A 20,263-nucleotide genomic window follows, 5' to 3' on the forward strand; every position below is an offset into this window, starting at 1 on the left:
GAATTTGGCCTTGCTGTTCTCTTCTGTTATTAAACTTATAATGGTGAAGTTAATGACAGAAAAAAACTGAAATAATAACTTATCGATCTACATTGACTCATTGTTTCATTTTAGTGTCCCATTCAGAGAGAGAGACGAAGAATCGAAGTAGCTTCGCAGTGTGCCGATTCCAACGGGACGCGGTGGATTTGCTGGTTTTCTCGTTATCTACAGAGAATCGATGCCATGCATCGAGCGTTAAATGTGAGGGTCAGGAACAGGGAACGGGCTAGAGCCAGCGATGCTTGCTGTTTTCCTTTGCAGTGCGTGTCATATAATGTACATACAGGGGTGTAATTTGGACCAACCTATCTTGGAGGTACAGAACGGCGTACTGTGAAACTTACCGACGCGATGACCATGATGTAGCCGACGTAAATTAGAATCATCTGAACCACGTCCGTCCACACCACAGCCTTGATGCCGCCCTGCGTGTAATGAGGAAAGAAAAGAGAATAAATAAACCAGTATTTATGTGATAAAGGCAACTTAGAAAACTATCAATAAAGTTAGGTACTATTTCTTGGTGCGCTAGCAGGCATGAGTTTCGGTTCTGTAACTTCCACAGCAATACTCAGAAAAGTTGTTCCCGTGTATAGTGGCACTCGCACGTCGGCGTTTGTGTGCTTTGGTTATTCCTTGGTTTAACTGTGTTTTCGCGCGCTGCCAAAGCAGATCTCGGAGGCCACGTAGAAAGAAGCGCATGGTTAAGATCTGAGCCACCAGGTGCCGCAACAATCCCAGCAGCTCGCAGTCTTTCACTGAACTCAATCAGATAGTTTTCATTAATTATTTTGACAGCTAATTGGCCCTTACCGTAAGTAAAGTTATGCTCCGATACCATATGTATCTAATATATTTCTTAACTTTAACAAGGACCATTGATTTCTATTTATTTAGAAGACGTTTTCTGAATATTCGGGAAACCGGTAGTGAGTGCTTGAACGGAAGTGCTTGGAAAGGAAACGAGAGGGTCACACACACACACACACACACACACACACACACACACACACACACACACACACACACACACACACACACACACACACACACACACACACACACACACACACACACACACACACACACACACACACACACACACACACACACACACACACATTGAGAGAGAAAAAAAAACAAAAAAAAGACCGTCATGCTTATTCATTTCACCGAAGACGCATACGCGCACACGAACAGCTGCATATGTGTAGCAAACTTCAGTGTCGTGGTGTAGGAAAATTTAACCGGTGGAACAGGTTGACTGAAAAGCAAGTACACCGTATTTATGAAGATGTATTTTATGCGATATTGTAAACTCCCCTGCTGTAACGCGAATGGGTGCTGCGGAGTAATCTATGAATAAAGAAGAAAAAAAAATAAAAGAGTGTCCGAACTAAACTATTTCCATTCCCACGAAAATAACTTCGTCAGAAAGAGCGATCAACAATGAAAAGTAAAAATAAAATAGAAAATAGAAGGGAATGACTTGCTAAGGTAAGCCAGAGCCTGGCCCAAATGTCTTTCCTGTTGACGTACTCAGAAGTGACCGATGATTTTCCATACGCGTGCTTTCAGATGTTATGTTTGAAGCACCTGATGCATACATAGACTACATGAACACGCACTTGCTCACAAGAAAGGGTTTACGCTGCCGCACCCAGGTTTACAATGTGGTCGAGACTTGACTATACGTATACTTACTATGGCGGTGTAGAAGGTGCATACGACGCCGTTCAGGAGGATGGAGGACCATACCGGTATGCCTGTCACTGTAACACAAAAAGAGCGCCTTTCGTTAAAGGGACACTAAAGAGCAAATATTAAGTCGACGTTGATTGTTGAAATAGCGGTCCAGGAAACCTCGTAGTGCTGCTTTTGTGCCAAGGAAGTGCTTATTTTGAAATAAAATCACGTTTTTAGTGGTCCGCATCGCGTTAGCGCGCCTTCAAATCTCCCGCCATGAAAATACGACTTTCATACGTCACTGCTAGCCGTGCCCAACGTTGCCCGCTTTTACTGCGCGGCCGCCGACACTAGTAGCAGCCGAGCGGAAAGTAGCGGGACCCACAGTAGCAACAACGGCGCTGCGGCAGGACTTGCTCGGATGGGCACATTCAAAGCCTTCACCAAGTTGCGGTTGGTCTCGTAATCCTCAGTACGAAAGTGCAGCGAGCACGCACGCAGAGGTTTTGACTGTTAGCACACTGGCGCAATGGCATGACACTAAGCCACTTCGAGCGTAAGGGTTAATTCCGCGGCACCCAGTGAAAAGACACACCGGTTTCCTTGCTGCAGCACTGGCGTTGTGCAGAACCATTCGGGCATCCGGCAATATCACACGCATGCGGCATTTTGTCGAACTTTCTGTCAGAGCGACTTTCACGAGCACGCAAAACACGATAGCACGGCAGTACGCGATCCCGAAACTACCATATTACTGAGACGGGCGAGGCGCAGTTCGGCGAAAACGGAACCTTTGAACCACGCGCGCCGTTCCCCATGGCAAGGCTTCGCCACGGAGGTTTTGTTTTCCATGAATCGCGGAAACGAACAAACAGCATTTTCGAGATTACGTCTTTTGATGCAAGGAAGGTTCTTTTTTATTGCTGCTGGAAGTTTGATTACTGATTTATAAAAGTAGGCCGACGTTCCACCATGTCAGATTAATCGGGATCACTTCGAAAATGTCCCACTCGTGGCGCGTGTCATCGCTTGTGATACATTTAGCTTAATTTTCGGTAAGTAGGGCACTGCTGTTGACCAAATAAAGAGCTTTGCATTTAGAAGTCTTGCCATACATTGGGCTTTCACCTCACACATAACAAACAAATTGTGCGAATAACGATTTGCTGGCTTTAGTGCCTTTAATTGCCAAAATATCGAGGAGCTACGTCACTTACGAGCCGCAAGGGTTCGCTCCCACTTTCGGTGTGGCTACATACCTGGGAACCCCATTTACCGGCATAATTTCTTTCTTGAGTAATGAGTACCGTGCACACATAAACTCTCATATTGTGATCACAGTTCAGTGTCAGATATATATTGTGTGCCTTACTCGGTGCACCATTATGGAAATATATAATCAGCCAAAACGAACAATCACAGGAAATGGTGAAGAAGACAGGAAGGCGGCTGGTCTTCCTGTCTGTGAAAAAGACAGTCGCTTTCCTGTCTTCTTCACCGTTTCTTGTGATCTTTTGATTTGGCTGGATATAGATTTCCTTAACGCAATGCACCAATTAGCTCAATAACGTGTTATGGACCATTGTTTCGGGTTACCCCTCCCCCCTTGCCCTTGTGAAAAGGGGAACCAACGCCTGTGGCCTCACGTGCACTGAGGCTATATACTCTCAAACTTGTTATTCGCTCATTCACATATATTTGAGACTTCCTCCGACGGCACACTTCTCACTGCATTCCTAATTTCCGCTTACTATGTCTCCCTAAGAAAGTTTAGCTGCTTAGTAAACGCATAAATACTTGCCCTACCATGCTCCTGAAATTCTTTAAAAATGCAAACTAGGTGCGTGCACCGTGATTTACGCAAATACAGGGCGTTAACCACAGAATGATAACGTGTCATCAAAGAACTTACTTCCGTTGTTTCACAGTCCGTGACTTCTTTTAAACTATAGCAATACGTCTTAGGCTTTCACGAAATTTGTTAGGCCCTCATTCCGCAAGTCCCTTGTATTCAGCAAGTTAGTGGAAAGGTTATCGACGACTCCATAGATAAGCGAGTGAGTGAGTAAGTGCGTGAGTAAGTGAGAGTAGGAGCGAGAAGCGAGCGAGTGAATGAGTAAGTGAGAGTGAGTGAGTGAGTGAGTGAGTGAGTGAGTGAGTGAGTGAGTGAGTGAGTGAGTGAGTGAGTGAGTGAGTGAGTGAGTGAGTGAGTGAGTGAGTGAGTGAGTGAGTGAGTGAGTGAGTGAGTGAGTGAGGGAGTGAGTGAGTGAATCAGCGAGCGAGTGAGCGAGCAAGCGTGTGACTGAGTTGAGCTTATACAGTTACCTATGCAAGACGTGTCAGGCGTTGTTCAATCTGCTATATTGTACGTATGAACAGTTTTCCAGGCAAGTTATGACGTCAACTAATGCCTTCTAAAATGTGCTGTAGGAAGGTGCTTCCGATGTAGGGAGCACGGCGTCCTAAGCTGCGGAAATAACGCGGGCGCGCGGGGTTGTTGCTTGTTTGTTGCCATGGTTCAACAACATGCCGCATTGTTGACAGCCTCGGTCACTGTTGTTAAGATAAATCGCAGGCACGAACCTGCGGGCAAGTAAGTGGGTCACGACGGAAAGTCTGCACCTTTCTGCATGGCGCGTCCTTCGTGATAGCCGCACGTGACACAACGGTGCGCAGCTTTTCAGGCGCGAGTTAGGGGCCTATACCGTAACACGGAATACGGAATACTATTCCGTTTGCTCCGTGTCACGTCCTGCTTCGCCCGCACACGTGGGGGCCCTGACGTATTTCGAAATGGCCAATGAAAAACGCTCGTAGAGCGCTTTTCCAAGTAGTATTTCCGTATCCCTTGGTACGGTGAAGGCCCGTTATTCACGTTGAGAGCCCAGTGAACATGCCATAGATATATATCGTCCGGTTAACCTCCCCCTTTCCACTTATCATTTATCTCTGTCTCTTTTTCTCCCTCCTCCTCTCTCTTTCTCTCTCTCTCTCTCCCTCCAACGTCGTCACCGAGCTTTTTGTGAGTTATATTATAAGGCTCGGATTGTGAAGATATGTTCATTGATAACATAGCTTCATTTGCTATTAAAAAGTTGAAACGTGATTGTCACTTAGAACACTGTGATGTAAACAAGTTTTGTTACAACCCAGGAGAATCAGCGTTATAACAAAGCAGGTATTCAGCAATGATAGAGCTGTGCAGTATCGTCTCAAATGCGGTATTCTGTTTTAAATTGACAATGGAGCCTACCTCATGGAAATGCATCTGTGCCTGCAAACTTATGTTAGGCTCGACGGGTGAATGAAATATAGCGATCCAAAATTGTGAAGGGCCCTGAATGACCCGAAAAAAAAATTTGAGTTTGATATACAATTAAATACTTCACATTTCGAGAAATATAGGGAGGGGGGGCCCGTCAGGTGCACGTCATACTAATTTTTTATTTGTCTTATGAAGAGTGTACTTTCTGAAACATCAATTTGAAGTCCGCATGTTTGGTTCCTTGATGGAACGTGGTCCAGAAAGATGCACCTGGTGTTGTTTACGAAAAAAAAAAAAAACGAAAAAGGAAAAAAATGTGTTGAGGTAATCTTACCCGATCCAAGAGCCAATGAAGGGCCGTAGAGCACAACGCCCATGTAGAGGAGCTGCAAAATCCAGGTGAATAATTGACATCGCTTGATTGCACGATGTCGCAATATATGGTTACACGTTACCGCAATAAAACATCACAAATAAAGGACAAAGGGATGTGGTATGCTAGGGCGTCGGTTTATTGCTGGTGTGGCTTCATATCGGAAGGTTACGTGATAACATCACGCAAGCTTGCGTGATGTTATCAGGTAACCTTCCGATATGAAGCCGACATGCACTGAATACACTGTAGACCGCAATTATATTACAGCGGTGCTGTTAAGATTTTTAGTTATGCCGATTTGCATCACCAGAAAACTATCATAGACCATAATTAAGCCCAATTAGGTTGAATTGGATATAATTAAGACTGACCCTAATTAGGACTAATTATGTTGTGTGTGATATTTATTTATTTAGGAATACTGCAGAGTCACTTGACTCCAAGCAGGAGTGGACAAAGAAGGTGCATCAAACGAACACATCAACCAAATATCGGCAACCGAAACATGAAATCAATGCATGAAACACTGCAAATAAAAGAATACAACGATGCGAGGACAACTTTACCCACGCTTTTTCTTCAAGTGTGTAGTAAACACTTCTACACTGGGGCTATCGACAACTTCCTCGGTAGCTTGTTCCAGGTGCTTATGCATCGTTCAAGGAGCTGTATTCCTCTATCATTTTCCCGTTATCAAAACGTGCACTTGTGCGCAGTGTGTGGTGAGTAATGTACTTGTGATTTTTAATTTGTATTAAATTGTTGTATAATAAGCACAAGTATTTTAATCTGTTTTCGGCGCGTCTCGCTTTAAGTGTATCAAGGCCAATATAATTCAGCATTTCTGTCACACTATCGGTGCGTTTGTATTTGTTGCAGATGAATCTGACCGCGGATCTTTGAACTCTCTCCAGTTTAACATTTTTCTGTCTGTAAGGGTCCCATAGACATGAGGCATACTCCAGACATGGCCGAACTAGCGCTTTATATGCTGCTAGTTTAACGCTCATTTGGAGCTTTGGAAAGCTTGCGTCGAATAAACCAGACAGACTTAAAAGCCTTGGTGCAGATTGTGTTGATATGAAGATCCCCAGTCATATTTTGTGTGATGGTAACTCCGAGATATTTAACAGCCGGTGTTTCCTTAAGTGTAATGCTATCTATACAATAAGAATGGTGCAGAATGGTTTTGTTCCTGCATATATGGATAACTAAGCATTTGTCAGCGTTTAGGAACATATTCCATTTCTTGCACCAGCCTGAAACTTCCGTGAAGGCCTTCTGGAGTGACACCTGGCCAGCTGCAGATTTAACCGTGGTGTACAGAATGTAGTCGTCTGCAAAAAGCTTTAACATCGCTAGGTATTATACTTACAATATCATTTATATAAAGGAGGAATAAAATCGGGCCCAGAACTGACCCTTGTGGTACCCCTGATGTTACCTGAAGGGTGCCCGAGCGGTACTTATCAACCTGGACGTACTGATATCTATCATGCAGATAAGCCCGAATGAAATCAATCAGTTTGCTACTTATTCCAATTGCATAGAGTTTATGTAATAAGTCATTATGGGGCACTTTATCGAACGCCATTGCGTAGTCCAAAAATACAGCATCTATCTGATCTTTGTTGTTTATCGGGAGAGAAAAATCATAGCATACACTAAGCAACTGTGTCACTGTTGACAACCCACGCCGAAACCCATGCTGGGCGTGTGATAGCAAACAATTTTCTTCTAAAAATGTGGTCAAATGTCGGCAGATTATACGTTCGAGCATTTTGCAGCTTGTTGAGGTCAAAGATATTGGGCGGTAATTAGCCGCACACAAACGATCAGATGACTTGTGTATGGGAAGGATACGAGCACCCCTCCAGTCTGACGGAAGCGAACACTGTGCTAGGGACGCGTTATAAATGATCAACAAGTAATGCAAGACCCACTCTGCATAACGCCGCAAGAAGACTGTAGGGATGTTACCGGGGCCACCAGCTTTTTTAGCATCGAGATTAAGAAGCAAGTTAAAAATATCTTCCCGGTGCACAACAAGATCCTGCATAGAAGAAATGAAGCCTTCATGCTCAGTAACAACATTATTATCTTTTGAGGTATACACAGAGTGAAAATATCGGTTAAACTCATCAGCTACCACTTTAGCCTCTAAGACTGGAGCACCGTTGACCAATAAATAAATACTAGTGGATTTGCTGTCGCCCAAGTACCTCCAGAGTTTCCCTGGTGCCTCCTTGAGGAAATTACTTAAAGTGGTAGTAAAAAAAGTGTCCTTAGCTTTTTTAACGTCAGTTTTTTAACCTCAGTAACCAAGTCCACCCGAGACACTTGAGTTTCATGTGTCTTAATTATGATAATTAAGAGTGTTTAGGGTAATTAAACATAATCAAGTCTAAATGAGATTGATCCAAGTCGGTACTAGCTATAGACCACCACCTCAGCTGTGACTCAGCCTTGTGTCTCTAGTGCAAGCGGCCCACATATTTTTTTTTGTGTAGTTAGATTTAGGGTGGAACGTTTCGCTAGCACAGCGATAGATGCAACTGTTTGAGCTACTGTGTCACACCCAATGTGGGGGATTGGCCAGAAATCGGGCAATTCGAAATAATATATTTAAAACAGAAAAAAAGGTAAGTTTCTTTCACTGTTTAAAAAGAATATCACTGTTTTGGGCAGCGCTTCTAGTCCAAACTGTCGTCAGTCTCGCTCATAGAACGCTGGCGATGCTGCAGCTGCTGGTGCTCCTCTTCTTCACCACAATTCTATGAGGCAAAACTTCGGGAACTCAAGCTAGCAGTCGGTTGAAGTTTACACAAGAGAACAATGCGCAAATCGTGAACTTAATGTGGACTAGGGCTTGGGTGAGCTGTAACTATACCGCTTCGGTCGCTGTAGTTTGCAATAAGTAAAAAAAAAGACCGTTAGTATAGGGGATAAAAAAAACGACTACTGAGTAACGACAACAACATGCACGGGCGAGCGGTTGTGTTGCTGTTTGCATTCGTTCTAGCCCAGTATTAAAGGTTGATATCACGGGAAATAAAGTGCGTCATATAAGGGCCTAAGATTACAATAATAAAATATAAACTCCAGCGACGAAGAATAACATTAGTTTATTTTTTTGTACATCATGGGAATCATGTGTAACATAGATCGAGAAGTGCAGTTGTACTGGTTTTACGGTGAGTGTAGGGGCGCAATCTTGTACGCCGTTCTCTGATAGAACGGAACGAAACGTCAGGAGAGAACATCAGCGAGCGCACAGACAATAAGCGAAGGGCAAGCCTCCCCGGAAGAATGCGTTATGTTTTGATTGTTTGATTAGGGAATTCAGAAATGTTTTCAACGCCCGAACGAATATAGAATTATTATAATTGAACCTCAGTATTTCGCGGAATTCTTTTTCAAAGCTTGAAATTGAAGAGCGCGATGACCGTAACAATTTATTTGTGACCATTTCTTGATTGCGCGCTATATGCGGTGTCGCAATTTCACGAGACGTTTGATGGGGCCGGTGGTTGCCATTTTCGCAGACTGTCGGCGCGGTATTGAATTAATGTAGGCACAAAGCAGGCTAATTCGCTTCTCTGGCCCGAGCACTTACGTTTCTATCCAATCCAAGTTGTCCGGAGACTATTCTATATCCGTTCTATCGGATGGAACGGCTGTCTCCGTCCGTTCTGTGCCCGTTCTTTGCCTATAGCAGACGATAAAATGATTGACAGCACTGCCTTTTCTGGTTGCTGTTCTCCACGTCTGACCATCGGGCGAGCATCGACCAACCCCGCGCGGCGCGATAGAACGTTCTATCACAGAACATGTGCAAGATTGCTCCCTATAACATATTTTTCTTCACGATTTAGCTATTGTGAGCATAACGGCATATCGGCGCAATTTCTGTTCATAGCACAACACCTTCATATTGCCGCGCGTCTTATTTTCCATGAGTTGAAGCTTCACCACAAAGCCTGTAGGCAACGCGCTGCGCAGGCCGCACCGCGATGTGAAAGAAGCTTCGCGAATGCTTTAGAACGTCCCGTTAAGATTGCGCGCCGCACGAGAATGTTCCAGCTTTGTCGAGAGATAACGCCGCCACCAGCGATATCGCTGGAAAGTTCGATAGCGTCTGTATAAAAGCCGACGCGCTTGACCGCTTGGCAGTTGATCAACGGTCGACGCTCTGTTCGCCGCTACCAGTGTATTGCTGTAGTTTGACTTTCAGTTTCCCGGGAGCGACATTTACGACCTGAGAGCGACATTTCAAATACGGTTTCTCAATGTATCTCCAGTACCCCTGATTTCAACATATATACCACCTTTCAAGTTTGTACTTGGAGCATTGTTGTAAGAAAAAAATATTATTACACTACACGGCAATCGAAAACGAAGCAACAGCTAGCATCTTCAGACGGTGGTGCGCGAAAAGGACGGTGACACTAGAAAGGAAAAGCACAGACTCAGTGCAAACTATACCAACTCAGAATTTTTTAAAACAACAAATGTATATAGATATGGTTAGATTATCACTCGCTAAAAACCAAGTGATGAGCCGACAAAGGTTATCTCAATGATGCGTTTCCATGAAATCTAATTGTGCGTGACCAAGCTTTTCGTGACACATGACTCACCCGTTTTGTTAACGAAATAAGATTCTTCGGCCCCTGCGAAAAAACAGCGTCGCAAGTAGCGACGAAGGGTTGTTCCATAAGGAAGTAAAAAAAAAAAAAAAACATGGGAGGGGGTCGTTACTTTTTCGAGGAACTGACGATACGCCAGAGCAAGGCGATCCAACAAAGTATCGACTATATAGAGGAGCTGCGAACGAAAGGGCACTTACCGTTTGCACAATAAAGACGGCTGACGCGATGTTTCTTACAGCAGTTGACATGAACCTCTTCTCCAAATACTGAAACAAACATTTTTTTTCCTCGTTAATTTTCTCTCGGAGTATAACTTGTACATGCAGTCAAACATCCATGCGACGTTATTTGCTGTGCTGCTTGCTAGTACATGCATTAATTCGTTATTTCCTGTTTATAACTATTTCTTTTGTGCTTTTTACCTGCAACTAATTATTTTGGTTTGTTCCTAGCAAGTTAAACGCCGTGGAGGAGCTGCTGCTGTGCAGTCGTGGGTTCGATTCCCGGCCGCAGGCGGGAGCTGCATTACGGTGATCGCAATATACAAGAAACGCTCACGTAGATTTATGCGCATGCTAAGGAAACTGAGGCTGTCAAAATTAATGCCGAGTTCCCCCACTGCGACGCCCCTCATTCCCAGGTCGGTGTTATGGCGCGTACTGAATTTTTCTGTTCCAATGACTGAAATTCAGTGAAAAATGGCGCATATAGAGAAAACTCACGCAGTTAAAAAAATTCATTTCTTGCCATTCACTCTGCTTGTCTATTCCGGTCCGTGATCAGTGGCTCACACGGTATACCAGGGATATTATAGGCCACAATGTCCACATGTCCTGTAGTGTCGGGTGCCCAGTCACATGTACCAAAACGTCTAATTTGTCTAGTCCAGGAACAAAACCATTGTAACAATCAAAATGATTGAAGTTGTTGCTACTCAGCAAACTAGAAACAGGAAGTGGCAAATTGCGCGGCACTGTGGAGTGGAAACATTGGAAAGTGACAACGAAACCTTCGCTTCGAAGCATTTTGAGCCCTGCCTTTGCACAGGAGGACGAAAAATTCACCGAGCCATTTCAGCTAACGCTAAGGAGGTCACCGACGAAATCTTATGCTCTGCGAGGCACTCTTAACCCACTTATTACCCTTCATTCACTTGATTCCACTCTATGGGACGTTGATCCAAGCGTGATTCACTTCAATGTACGTTTATTCGTACTTCATGTCACTTGGCTCCTTCTTGCCTCACACCTAATTCACTTGAGCCTCTCTGGATTCACTTTAATCGAGCTTACTTTCTTTTTTTTTTATTTCGAAAGCCTGCATTTAGGCATCTCAATTCGTGGTATCAAAAATACACATGCAAGTTCACATGAAATATAACCGTGAACCTTGGATTTGTTCTTGATTTACTTTAATATGTGCTTTGATTCACTTTGAACTCACTTTAATTTGTGTTCCTCGTCATTTGGGGTCATTATATCTCTATTTAACATCGCGATAACTTTAGTATCATTTGTGTTTACCACGCCTGCCGGACGGGGCTTCCGGACACCGGAATGTAGATATAAGACTTTCGCCCAATAACTGTGATAACCATCGACAGAAACACTAGCGCATGGCAACATGCTGGCCAAGGGCCGGTGCCGTCGCTCTGTGTAATAACTGGCACTGCTGACGACCGAGCAAAGCCGATTGACTCAAACGGACGGCTAGACGCTGTCTATCAATTCGTCCTCGCGCCGCATGTCGACCTTCTGGTTAGCTCTGGTAACGTGCACCGGCTCGTGTCTGATTTGTGATTGAGTGCACCGGCTCGTGTCAGACACGCTTACGGGTAACACCGTGTCTGATTTTTTCGGATACGTACAGCGAGCCTCGAGCATCCGAGTACGTCAGAAGGAGAAGCAGTATGTGAGCGAGTATTACCCGGGTGTTGAATCTGCTGAACTTATTAAGGCGAAAGCTTTACATGCCTCATGAAACACGAAAAGTGACCGTTGGCGTCGGCGCCAATGCGAGTGATGCGAAAAAAAAAAATGATGACGTCACCTGATGACGTCATAACGACGTCATAGCGACGTCACCGTGGTGTCGCGTGGTGACGTCATCACGTGAAATCGTCTCTCGGTCATAGGTGGGCCGATCGCGGAGGGACGTGATGTGAAGAGAGCTTTCGGGGACGGGGGATCAATGCAATCGAATGAGAAGAAAAAGACCGTAGCTTTCGCCTTCGAGTCATCTTAGGCGAATGCATCAGCAACCCTGTGAGTTTTAAATTACCAGTTGCCTACGTAGGCCTGAATATGGTAGCTGTCATGTCATACAGATCCCACATCGAGCTCGAATATAAAACCGCGTTCCAAAATTCGATGTTGGTGCGTGAGTGCGTATGTATGTATGTATGTATGTATGTATGTATGTATGTATGTATGTATGTATGTATGTATGTATGTATGTATGTATGTATGTATGTATGTATGTATGTATGTATGTATGTATGTATGTATGTATGTATGTATGTATGTATGTATGCTATGCTATGCTATGCTATCTATGCTATCTATCTATCTATCTATCTATCTATCTATCTATCTATCTATCTATCTATCTATCTATCTATCTATCTATCTATCTATCTATCTATCTATCTATCTATCTATCTATCTATCTATCTATCTATCTATCTATCTATCTATCTATCTATCTATCTATCTATCTATCTATCTATCTATCTATCTATCTATCTATCTATCTATCTATCTATCTATCTATCTATCTATCTATCCGCCTACGTCTGAGTGCTCTCGTCTATCTATCTGAAAATAAACTCAACAATTTGGCGCTTGAACAGGCGCAAGACAACCTTACATAGACGGTGGTGAGGGAGTAGGCAGACCTAAATTTCCGGAAATGCGTTGCTTCGCTTTTTAGTTTTCTATATGCGTGAGAAACAGCAAGAACACCATAGAAGAAATGGCAGAGAAACTAGGTGGGCGTCACTTCGTGAAAAACAACGGTTAATGAAGAACCAGGCAAATACATTCTGATGGTGACACTGCCTTACATAAGCGCGCTTCATGTTTGTAAACGCCAGTACTGTGACGTCACTGGCCCGGAAGTGCATGGCCAGAAAAGCAACTTGTATGTGTTTTCTCTCGCTAAGCCGACTCAGATAAGCGGTCGCAATAATCTGCGGCTTTGGACTCTTTATCGCCGCTATAAAAATCTCAAGGCGACTAGTGAAATGCCGCGCACCAGTCCGAACCGGTTACCTACACTCCGGCTCTTGCAGGCAATGGTAATCACCTGTCTTAATGAGATCAGTGAGGTTTGTGAGGGAGATAGACGTGATCCTGTGCGGTAATTGCATTTCTCGGAACCAGAAAGATGGTAAAGATCGGTGAGAAAGTAGGAAATGTTCGACTAAAGATGCACATGGAGCAAAAACTAACCCTTTAAGGAAACGCCTTGACGAATATGCGACTGTTACAGAGGTCTGCGTGTTCTTTTTTAGGCAATATAGATTTTAAATAAAAACTGTATGACAGTCAGGCTCCTTTCGTTTTCGCACATGAACTAGACGGAAACACTTACTTTCCCGCAGCTAAAATGACATTGACATGCCTAATTAGCCACAACTGGTAAATAACTTTTTAATTATTGACTTGAGGGCAGTTGTTTATGTAAAAAACGTTGTAGTGAGTGCCAATTTGAGGCGTGCCCACTTTTTAGAGATCGCGAAAGTTGCACATAATTAGAGATATTCTTCATCGAACTTCAAGGCCGATACCGAAACAAACCGCGCCCGGCGCGCAGGAATCGCAACCGCTCTGTTACGTCAGACCGGAACATACCCGCGACAATGGAGTGACGAATTTCAAATCAATGCGCGCCAAAACAGAATCTCTTCAGGAAAATCGGCGAGCATTCTGGAATACACAAGTAAACAGCTTATTGTTTGCGTGCGACGTGTGGTGCTTATCTGTTTCTTTCTTAAAGGGGTACTGACACAATATTTCGCGGCCGAGATAGCCTGCAGGATCGATTCCCGTGAACATGCGTGTATCATCTGCAAAATATCGACAGCGAAAATAGGTTGGAAGGTATTTCAAATGAATTTTGAAGTTTGCGTGAGCGATCGACATCCTCGCGCTACTGACACCCTCAAAGGGGACCCTTGGGGACCCCCCACTTCCCTCACGTGACCACGCTGCAACAAGTTATGATGACGTCATAGCCGCCATGTTTTTTTTTTTTTTTTGCCGCGTTTGCGCTAGCAGCTATACTTCTCGGCGGCTGCTCGCGAACCGCGCGGAAGTGCGTCAAAGTTCTGTGTGCTGACGTGATCGAGTGCTGCCCCCGCTAGGTGGTGGTAGTTGCACCCGGAGGCTTGTCGTTTTTGAAACCGAAGCCGACACTGGTCGGTAATGAGGAGCCTGTAATTAATTATCTTTCGCGCGCTGCAGCAAACGACGTGTCGTGTTATGACTAACAGGCCCCCAGCAACCCATAGCAGTAAAAAAACGCGAGGCCAAGATTTTTGTGTCAGTACCCGTTAAACTATAAAGAGGTGCGAAAATCTATTTCGCCTGTCTGCAAGAAGCGCCGCAGCGGCTGCCCCTGAGTTCTTTGCTTCACAGGGAAAGGAAAGGTTGATATCGCGTTGTTTTTTTTTTCTTTTTTTTTGCGCACAGTTCGAAAGAAACATATAAACACCAGACACTACACGCAAAGGTAAGGCGATCCGCTGGCGCAACTGAGATGACTTATTACTTTTCACGAAAAGATACGACCAGGACGTGCCTTCATTAAATTTCGTCACTTCCTTGTCACGTGTAGTTTCGGTCTGACGTAACCGAGTGGTCGCGTTTCTTGCGCGCCGGGCGCGATCGCTTTCGGTATCGGGCTTGAAATTCGATGACGAATACCTATAATTACGCGCAACTTTCGTGATCTCTAAAAAGCGGGTATGCCATAAATTGGCATGCACTACAACATTATAATATAAATACCGGCCGTCAAGTCAATAATTAAAGAGTTAATTAAGTAGTTTTTGTTAATTAGTCGCATCAGTGTCGTTTTAACTGTGGCAAAGTGTTTCCGCCTTGACGTGGAGTTCGTGTGCGAAAACGACAGGGGCCTTACTGTCATAGGATTTTTTATTTAAAACATATGTATTGTCTAAAAAAAGCACCTTGTACTTGAAGCAAATTCTTGTTTCTCTTTAGTCTTCATATTTACCGCGCTACCGTTTGTAAATACAAGAAGTGCGACTTATGTTATAAGGTTGCGGCTAAAAGCGACGGGGTCCACTCACCTACAATTAACGCCCAATTCTTACGATAATCGGTGATTGATAAAGACAGAAGGAGCCATAGGGCTTACTCACCTCGTTGATGCTGGTGATATCCATCTTGTAATACATGGGCAGGAATACGAAAGCCGCCACGAGGACAGCCAGGCTAGACGAAATGGCACCGGTCCAGATGGTCGAGCCGCGCAGGAACACTTCCGACGGAAGTCCGAGGATGGCGATGGAAGAAAGGAAGCTGGCCATCATCGACATGGACACCGGAAGCCAGCTCAGTTCCCTGTTTCCGGTCAGGAAGTGTTTGTTGGAGCCTGCCCGCCGGTCACGCCACGCGAAGAACACCCCGATGCCGGCCGAGAGCACCAGGAACCCGACGAGCACGACGTAGTCCAGCACGGCAAAGTGAGCAGCAGCCATCTCGCACTCTTCCTTGTTAAGAGTGTCCTTTGCGTAGTTTCTCACACGCTGACCCTTAAGAAGGTTGCTATGGAAATGTATGTCCCCTGTTCATGTACACTCGGCGGCTGTCAGTCAAAAATCTGATTATTTTTACCGGACTATCTGGAAAACCCTGTCCAGTCTTCGAGTCCACAGTGGAACGTGTTCTCGGGGAGGGTGCTCGTCCGAAGGGCTCCGGCTACAGTTGCAGTCGATCGGCGCGCACGCCAACGAGATTTCAGTTACGACAACGACAAGCCTCCGACGCTTAGCCTGAGCTGCACGTAATACGGTTACTATTCAGTGATCTGACCGGTTCCTTTCGCCGTCCTTTGCACCTAGGCAGGCGTCGTGTTTCCGTGAACCTGTCGTCGTTCTGTAGTCCGGCTGCGTATTCACACGTGCTCACAGAGTGTCCTTCACGTGTTTCAGGAGCGTCTTGCAGTACACTCCCGTCCTTGTCTTTTCAGTGTCCCGTTCCGCAACTCCTTTGCAGACAGTCGGCAGGTATTGTTGTAATCTCTAGACTGCTTTACACGTGCGTGGCCTTTTATGCCTCGACCTCGTACGAAGTGCCACTAATTCTGGCACCGGTGTCTGGGACTACCGCCGTTGCTCGGTGATTCTTTCTGCATACATAAACACCGGGTCGCCCACGTATCTAGTGTTCCTTGTGTACACGGGACTTCTTCTTATCTCAGTTGTGTAACACACTCGAGTGGATATTCCTTCTCCGCTTGTCTTAATCCTAGCTGTGCTCCGACTCAACGGCTAATTGCCCCTCCACTTACTTTCCCCGGGCTGTGATTCGTGTCTACGTCTAATGTTGTGCGTATCTTCAACGGCGTACAACCTCTTCAACCCGAGGCTTTACACTTTATGCGTGCGTGCTTCCTCAAGGCTGTCGAAACTATGGTTCTTTTGTCTGTTTCTTTCTTCTCAGTCAGGATACGAGTGTTCGCAGCTTCGTTTTCCGGGTAGACAGCTCAAAGTTCCAGGTTACTTCGGTGCGGCAAAGAAGCAGACGATCCACTACCATTCCCACCAGACTTGCGGTTGCGTAGCGACTAGCCTGGACAAGATGTACTCTTCCTTTATCTTCGAGCAGACGACAGCCGCGTTGAAACCGCCTTTCCGCCCACTCTCACGTCACGCAGTAGCCAGGAGCCACGATGTCTTAGAAGGACGCTTCGCGAATTCCAACAGCTGAAAGAACCAGAAGGCGCCATTTCTTAGAAGGTGTGAAAATTAATGAAAATGTCACTAAAATATGATGATTACTCATCTGCACGGTTAACTGTGAACCATGAATGGTCTACATTCATGGAAAGATAAGACGGTCGCCTAGCTCGAAGAGCGCGAACCAGCAGATTTTTTGCGGTGCCCATTCAGCCGGTTGTTTATGGTTTTTAACACCGACGCTGCTTAAGCCGGAGGGTGGGCCGTCAGGCGTTCGCAGAAAAACCTCGCCCACCGATGATGTCACCACGCGTCGCCTAGCAACGCGTCGGAGGAAGGAAATGAGGAGGAGAGGAGAAGGGGAAGAGGAGGGGGAGAAGAAATAAATAAAACGAAATAAAATTTCATGGCGAGGCGGGATTCAAACCCAGGTACACCCGGTCCGAAGGCGAGCGGAGTAACCACTCGGTTCTGCTAGCCGACTTTCATGCATATTTGCAATATATACTATGGTGAGCTGTCCAGGCACGCTAGCAGAACAAGCATTTATGGGAACCATATGATTGCGTTGCTATGGACGAGAGAACGAAAAAAATATACAGAGAAAGAGAAATAAAGTATGAGAGAAAAAAGTGAAAGAGATAGAGAGACAGAAAGAAAACGTAACATAGTCTTGTAGTATAGTATAGTATAGTATAGTATAGTATAGTATAGTATAGTATAGTATAGTATAGTATAGTATAGTATAGTATAGTATAGTATAGAAAATGGTGGGAAAGGAAAGTGAGAGTGAGGAGGAGTGAGGTGAGGGTAAGGAGGAAGAAAAGGCCATTGAAGCTTCGCTGTTTCAACAGTCTTCGCACCACTAATGTGTAGCTGCCGCAATTTTTTTTTATTATTTAAGAAATTTTTATTTTCTGTTTCGGAGGCAAAGTTACGGCGAGCGCCAGCAAGGAAGGCACTCAACGAAGGGACCAAAGTCGCTGCGCCTCTAAGAGTTCTTTCATGCAGTTTCACTTATAGACTCCGTTACATCGTGGCGAGCGTCGTACAAGCAATCTCTGGTAGTGACACATTCCATCACAAACTCGAATAAATGAAAAATTAGTCGTATTTATCATAGAAAGTGTCACTACCTTTAATATATCATTTTCGTTCAATATGGGGCAACCCACGAGCGAGAGGGCACTTCTTTGTCCTGTTTTTGAATTTGAAAATGAATTGCACAAATACGACTAAAGGTGGCACTCCCATCGAGTTATCTCTGGCGAAAGGCATTAAGGGAGCAAACCGTCCGCTGCACGTTTTTTTTTTGCCTATATACAAAAAGGCACAGTGACAGCGCAGGTAACGTAAGTAATCCGGCAGGCAGAAAAATCAAAGACGAATTTCACGTTAGCCTGTGTTTGCAACGATGTATCGTTGACTCAAACTCATTCATTCATTCATTCATTCATTCATTCATTCATTCATTCATTCATTCATTCATTCATTCATTCATTCATTCATTCATTCATTCATTTTTTGGACAATACAAGGCATTGCCCGCGGTCTGGACGAAAGGAGGTGGTTGGCCTGACGGGTCAGGAGACCACGTCAGGAGGCTGAAATAGTATACCGACTCTTCATAAGGAGTTCGTTCCTTCAAATCCCCAAAGTCGTACAAAAACGATCCTTAGCTTCACGCTTCTTCCTAGGCCACACGTCAAATTTATAAACTTAAACTTCGCAGTTCCCCTTGAAGCAGACGAAAGCTGTTTCTGTTAACGAAATTGTCAAACTTATTTCTTGCTATACCTTTCCGTAACCTTCGTTCACGCAGCCCAAGGATCGTAAAAGAATAATTCTCCTGAATAGTTGCCGGAAAGCTAGACAGTATATAGGCCGATGAAACAGTCTAGCAACTTTGAGAAGTAAATAATGTATTCACCTACAAAAAGTGCGAATAAATAAGCATGGCATTTTGGGGCATTCCAGCTCCGTCCTGAATGGTGGAACGGTGGTTCACGAGCAATAAAGCACTATAACACAACACCGCCGTCCCTGTAGTTACTGACACTACATTTCTTCACCCACTTGCCTTCTGCAAGGGGCATTCGCCGAACTATTGCGCGATCGAGTTCATCGACACAGTTGATCGACGTTGTGCCTCACTCGTTGTTGTCGCAACGTTCAGACACGCGCGCGCTGCCCGCGAAAGAAAGCGAGAGCGACGTGTCTGATCTCGCTTCGTATAATAGCGTCTCTTCCTGACCTTATCCTATCTGTTGCACTGACCACGCAGGGCCTGGCGTTTATGACGAAGCTTATTGTCGTCAATGGTGCTGAGAGCCGCGGCCTCGAGAAAGCAACGTTTCGAAAGCAAATCAGGAGCGCAAGTGCCACTTGCGTTAGCGCGAGCGAACGTTACAGCGGCAACGCCGTCGACGTTGTCGTCACCATGCTGTCGCAAGGAGATCGCACGTGTCGTGTGTGACATGCAGGGTCCTCGTCATCATTGACAGCGTCCGGACAACCGTGTCATATTTTCGTACACTGGGAAGTGAAAGGGGGGGGGGGGGGAGGGATTGGCATGCTTATGATGCATTGGCGTAGCCAGGAGATTGGAGGGGTGGGGAGGGGGATCTTCAGTTTCTCCATGTGGTATATACACGCACACATGCAACACGCGCACGAACACACACCAAGGGCCGCCGCTGTGCTCTAATGGTTACGGTGCTCGACCGCTTACCCGAAGGTCGCGGGATCGAATCGCGGCCGCCTTTTCGGTGGAGGCGCAATGCTAGAGGCCCGTGTAGTACTTAGATTTAGGTGCACGTTAAAGAACCCCAGGTGGTCTTAAATTTCCGGAGTCCTCCACTACGGCGTCCATCATAATGGTAGCGTGTTTTGGGACATAAAACCCTAACAATTATTAATAACATACACCAAGAGCGCCTGAACCTTCCTTCCCCCCCAAGAAATTCTGGCTGCGTCCCTGTTATGAGTACATAACTTATGAGAACAGCGCATTCGACACTGTGGCAGGAGAAAAATCACTGTTAAAGAAATCACGCGGTATGTTATGACAAGATGGCATCTAAATCTTATTGCCGTAGCCCAGAATGCTTTTTATACCTGTTGTAGTGTGGCACATTGCGTTTTTATCGCTTTTGTATCAAGTTCCGCGTTTATCATGTGAAGGACAAGTGAAACAAAAATGTAAAAGAATTCGTCTGTAGTGCTCGTGCATTTCCAATCGAAATAATGAAAAATTATATATATCTAGTGCTCACATCAGATTAAACTCGAATAGGCTTCACTGTAACATTATC

General features: G+C 45.0%; 2 protein-coding genes across 5 annotated transcripts in view; one reads left to right on the forward strand and one right to left on the reverse strand.

Annotated features, from left to right (window-relative positions):
- The window catches only part of LOC119396011 (sodium-coupled monocarboxylate transporter 2), a 293,281-nt gene that overhangs the window by 67,789 nt on the left and 205,229 nt on the right, over window positions 1-20,263 (forward strand). The gene's annotated exons all lie outside the window — the stretch shown is intronic.
- LOC119396012 (sodium-coupled monocarboxylate transporter 1) overlaps window positions 1-20,263 on the reverse strand; it is a 79,439-nt gene that overhangs the window by 29,232 nt on the left and 29,944 nt on the right. For both annotated transcript variants that reach the window (XM_037663043.2, XM_049416868.1), the window contains exons 2-6: window positions 15,411-16,976; window positions 10,219-10,287; window positions 5,328-5,379; window positions 1,747-1,814; window positions 387-467 (exon numbers count right to left, since the gene is read on the reverse strand). In XM_037663043.2, coding sequence (XP_037518971.1) covers window positions 387-467; window positions 1,747-1,814; window positions 5,328-5,379; window positions 10,219-10,287; window positions 15,411-15,749 — 609 coding nt within the window. In that variant the 5' untranslated portion in view covers window positions 15,750-16,976. The remainder of the gene's footprint in view (window positions 1-386; window positions 468-1,746; window positions 1,815-5,327; window positions 5,380-10,218; window positions 10,288-15,410; window positions 16,977-20,263) is intronic.

This window comes from Rhipicephalus sanguineus, chromosome 6 (genome assembly GCF_013339695.2).
Source record: "Rhipicephalus sanguineus isolate Rsan-2018 chromosome 6, BIME_Rsan_1.4, whole genome shotgun sequence".
NCBI classification, from domain to species: domain Eukaryota; kingdom Metazoa; phylum Arthropoda; class Arachnida; order Ixodida; family Ixodidae; genus Rhipicephalus; species Rhipicephalus sanguineus.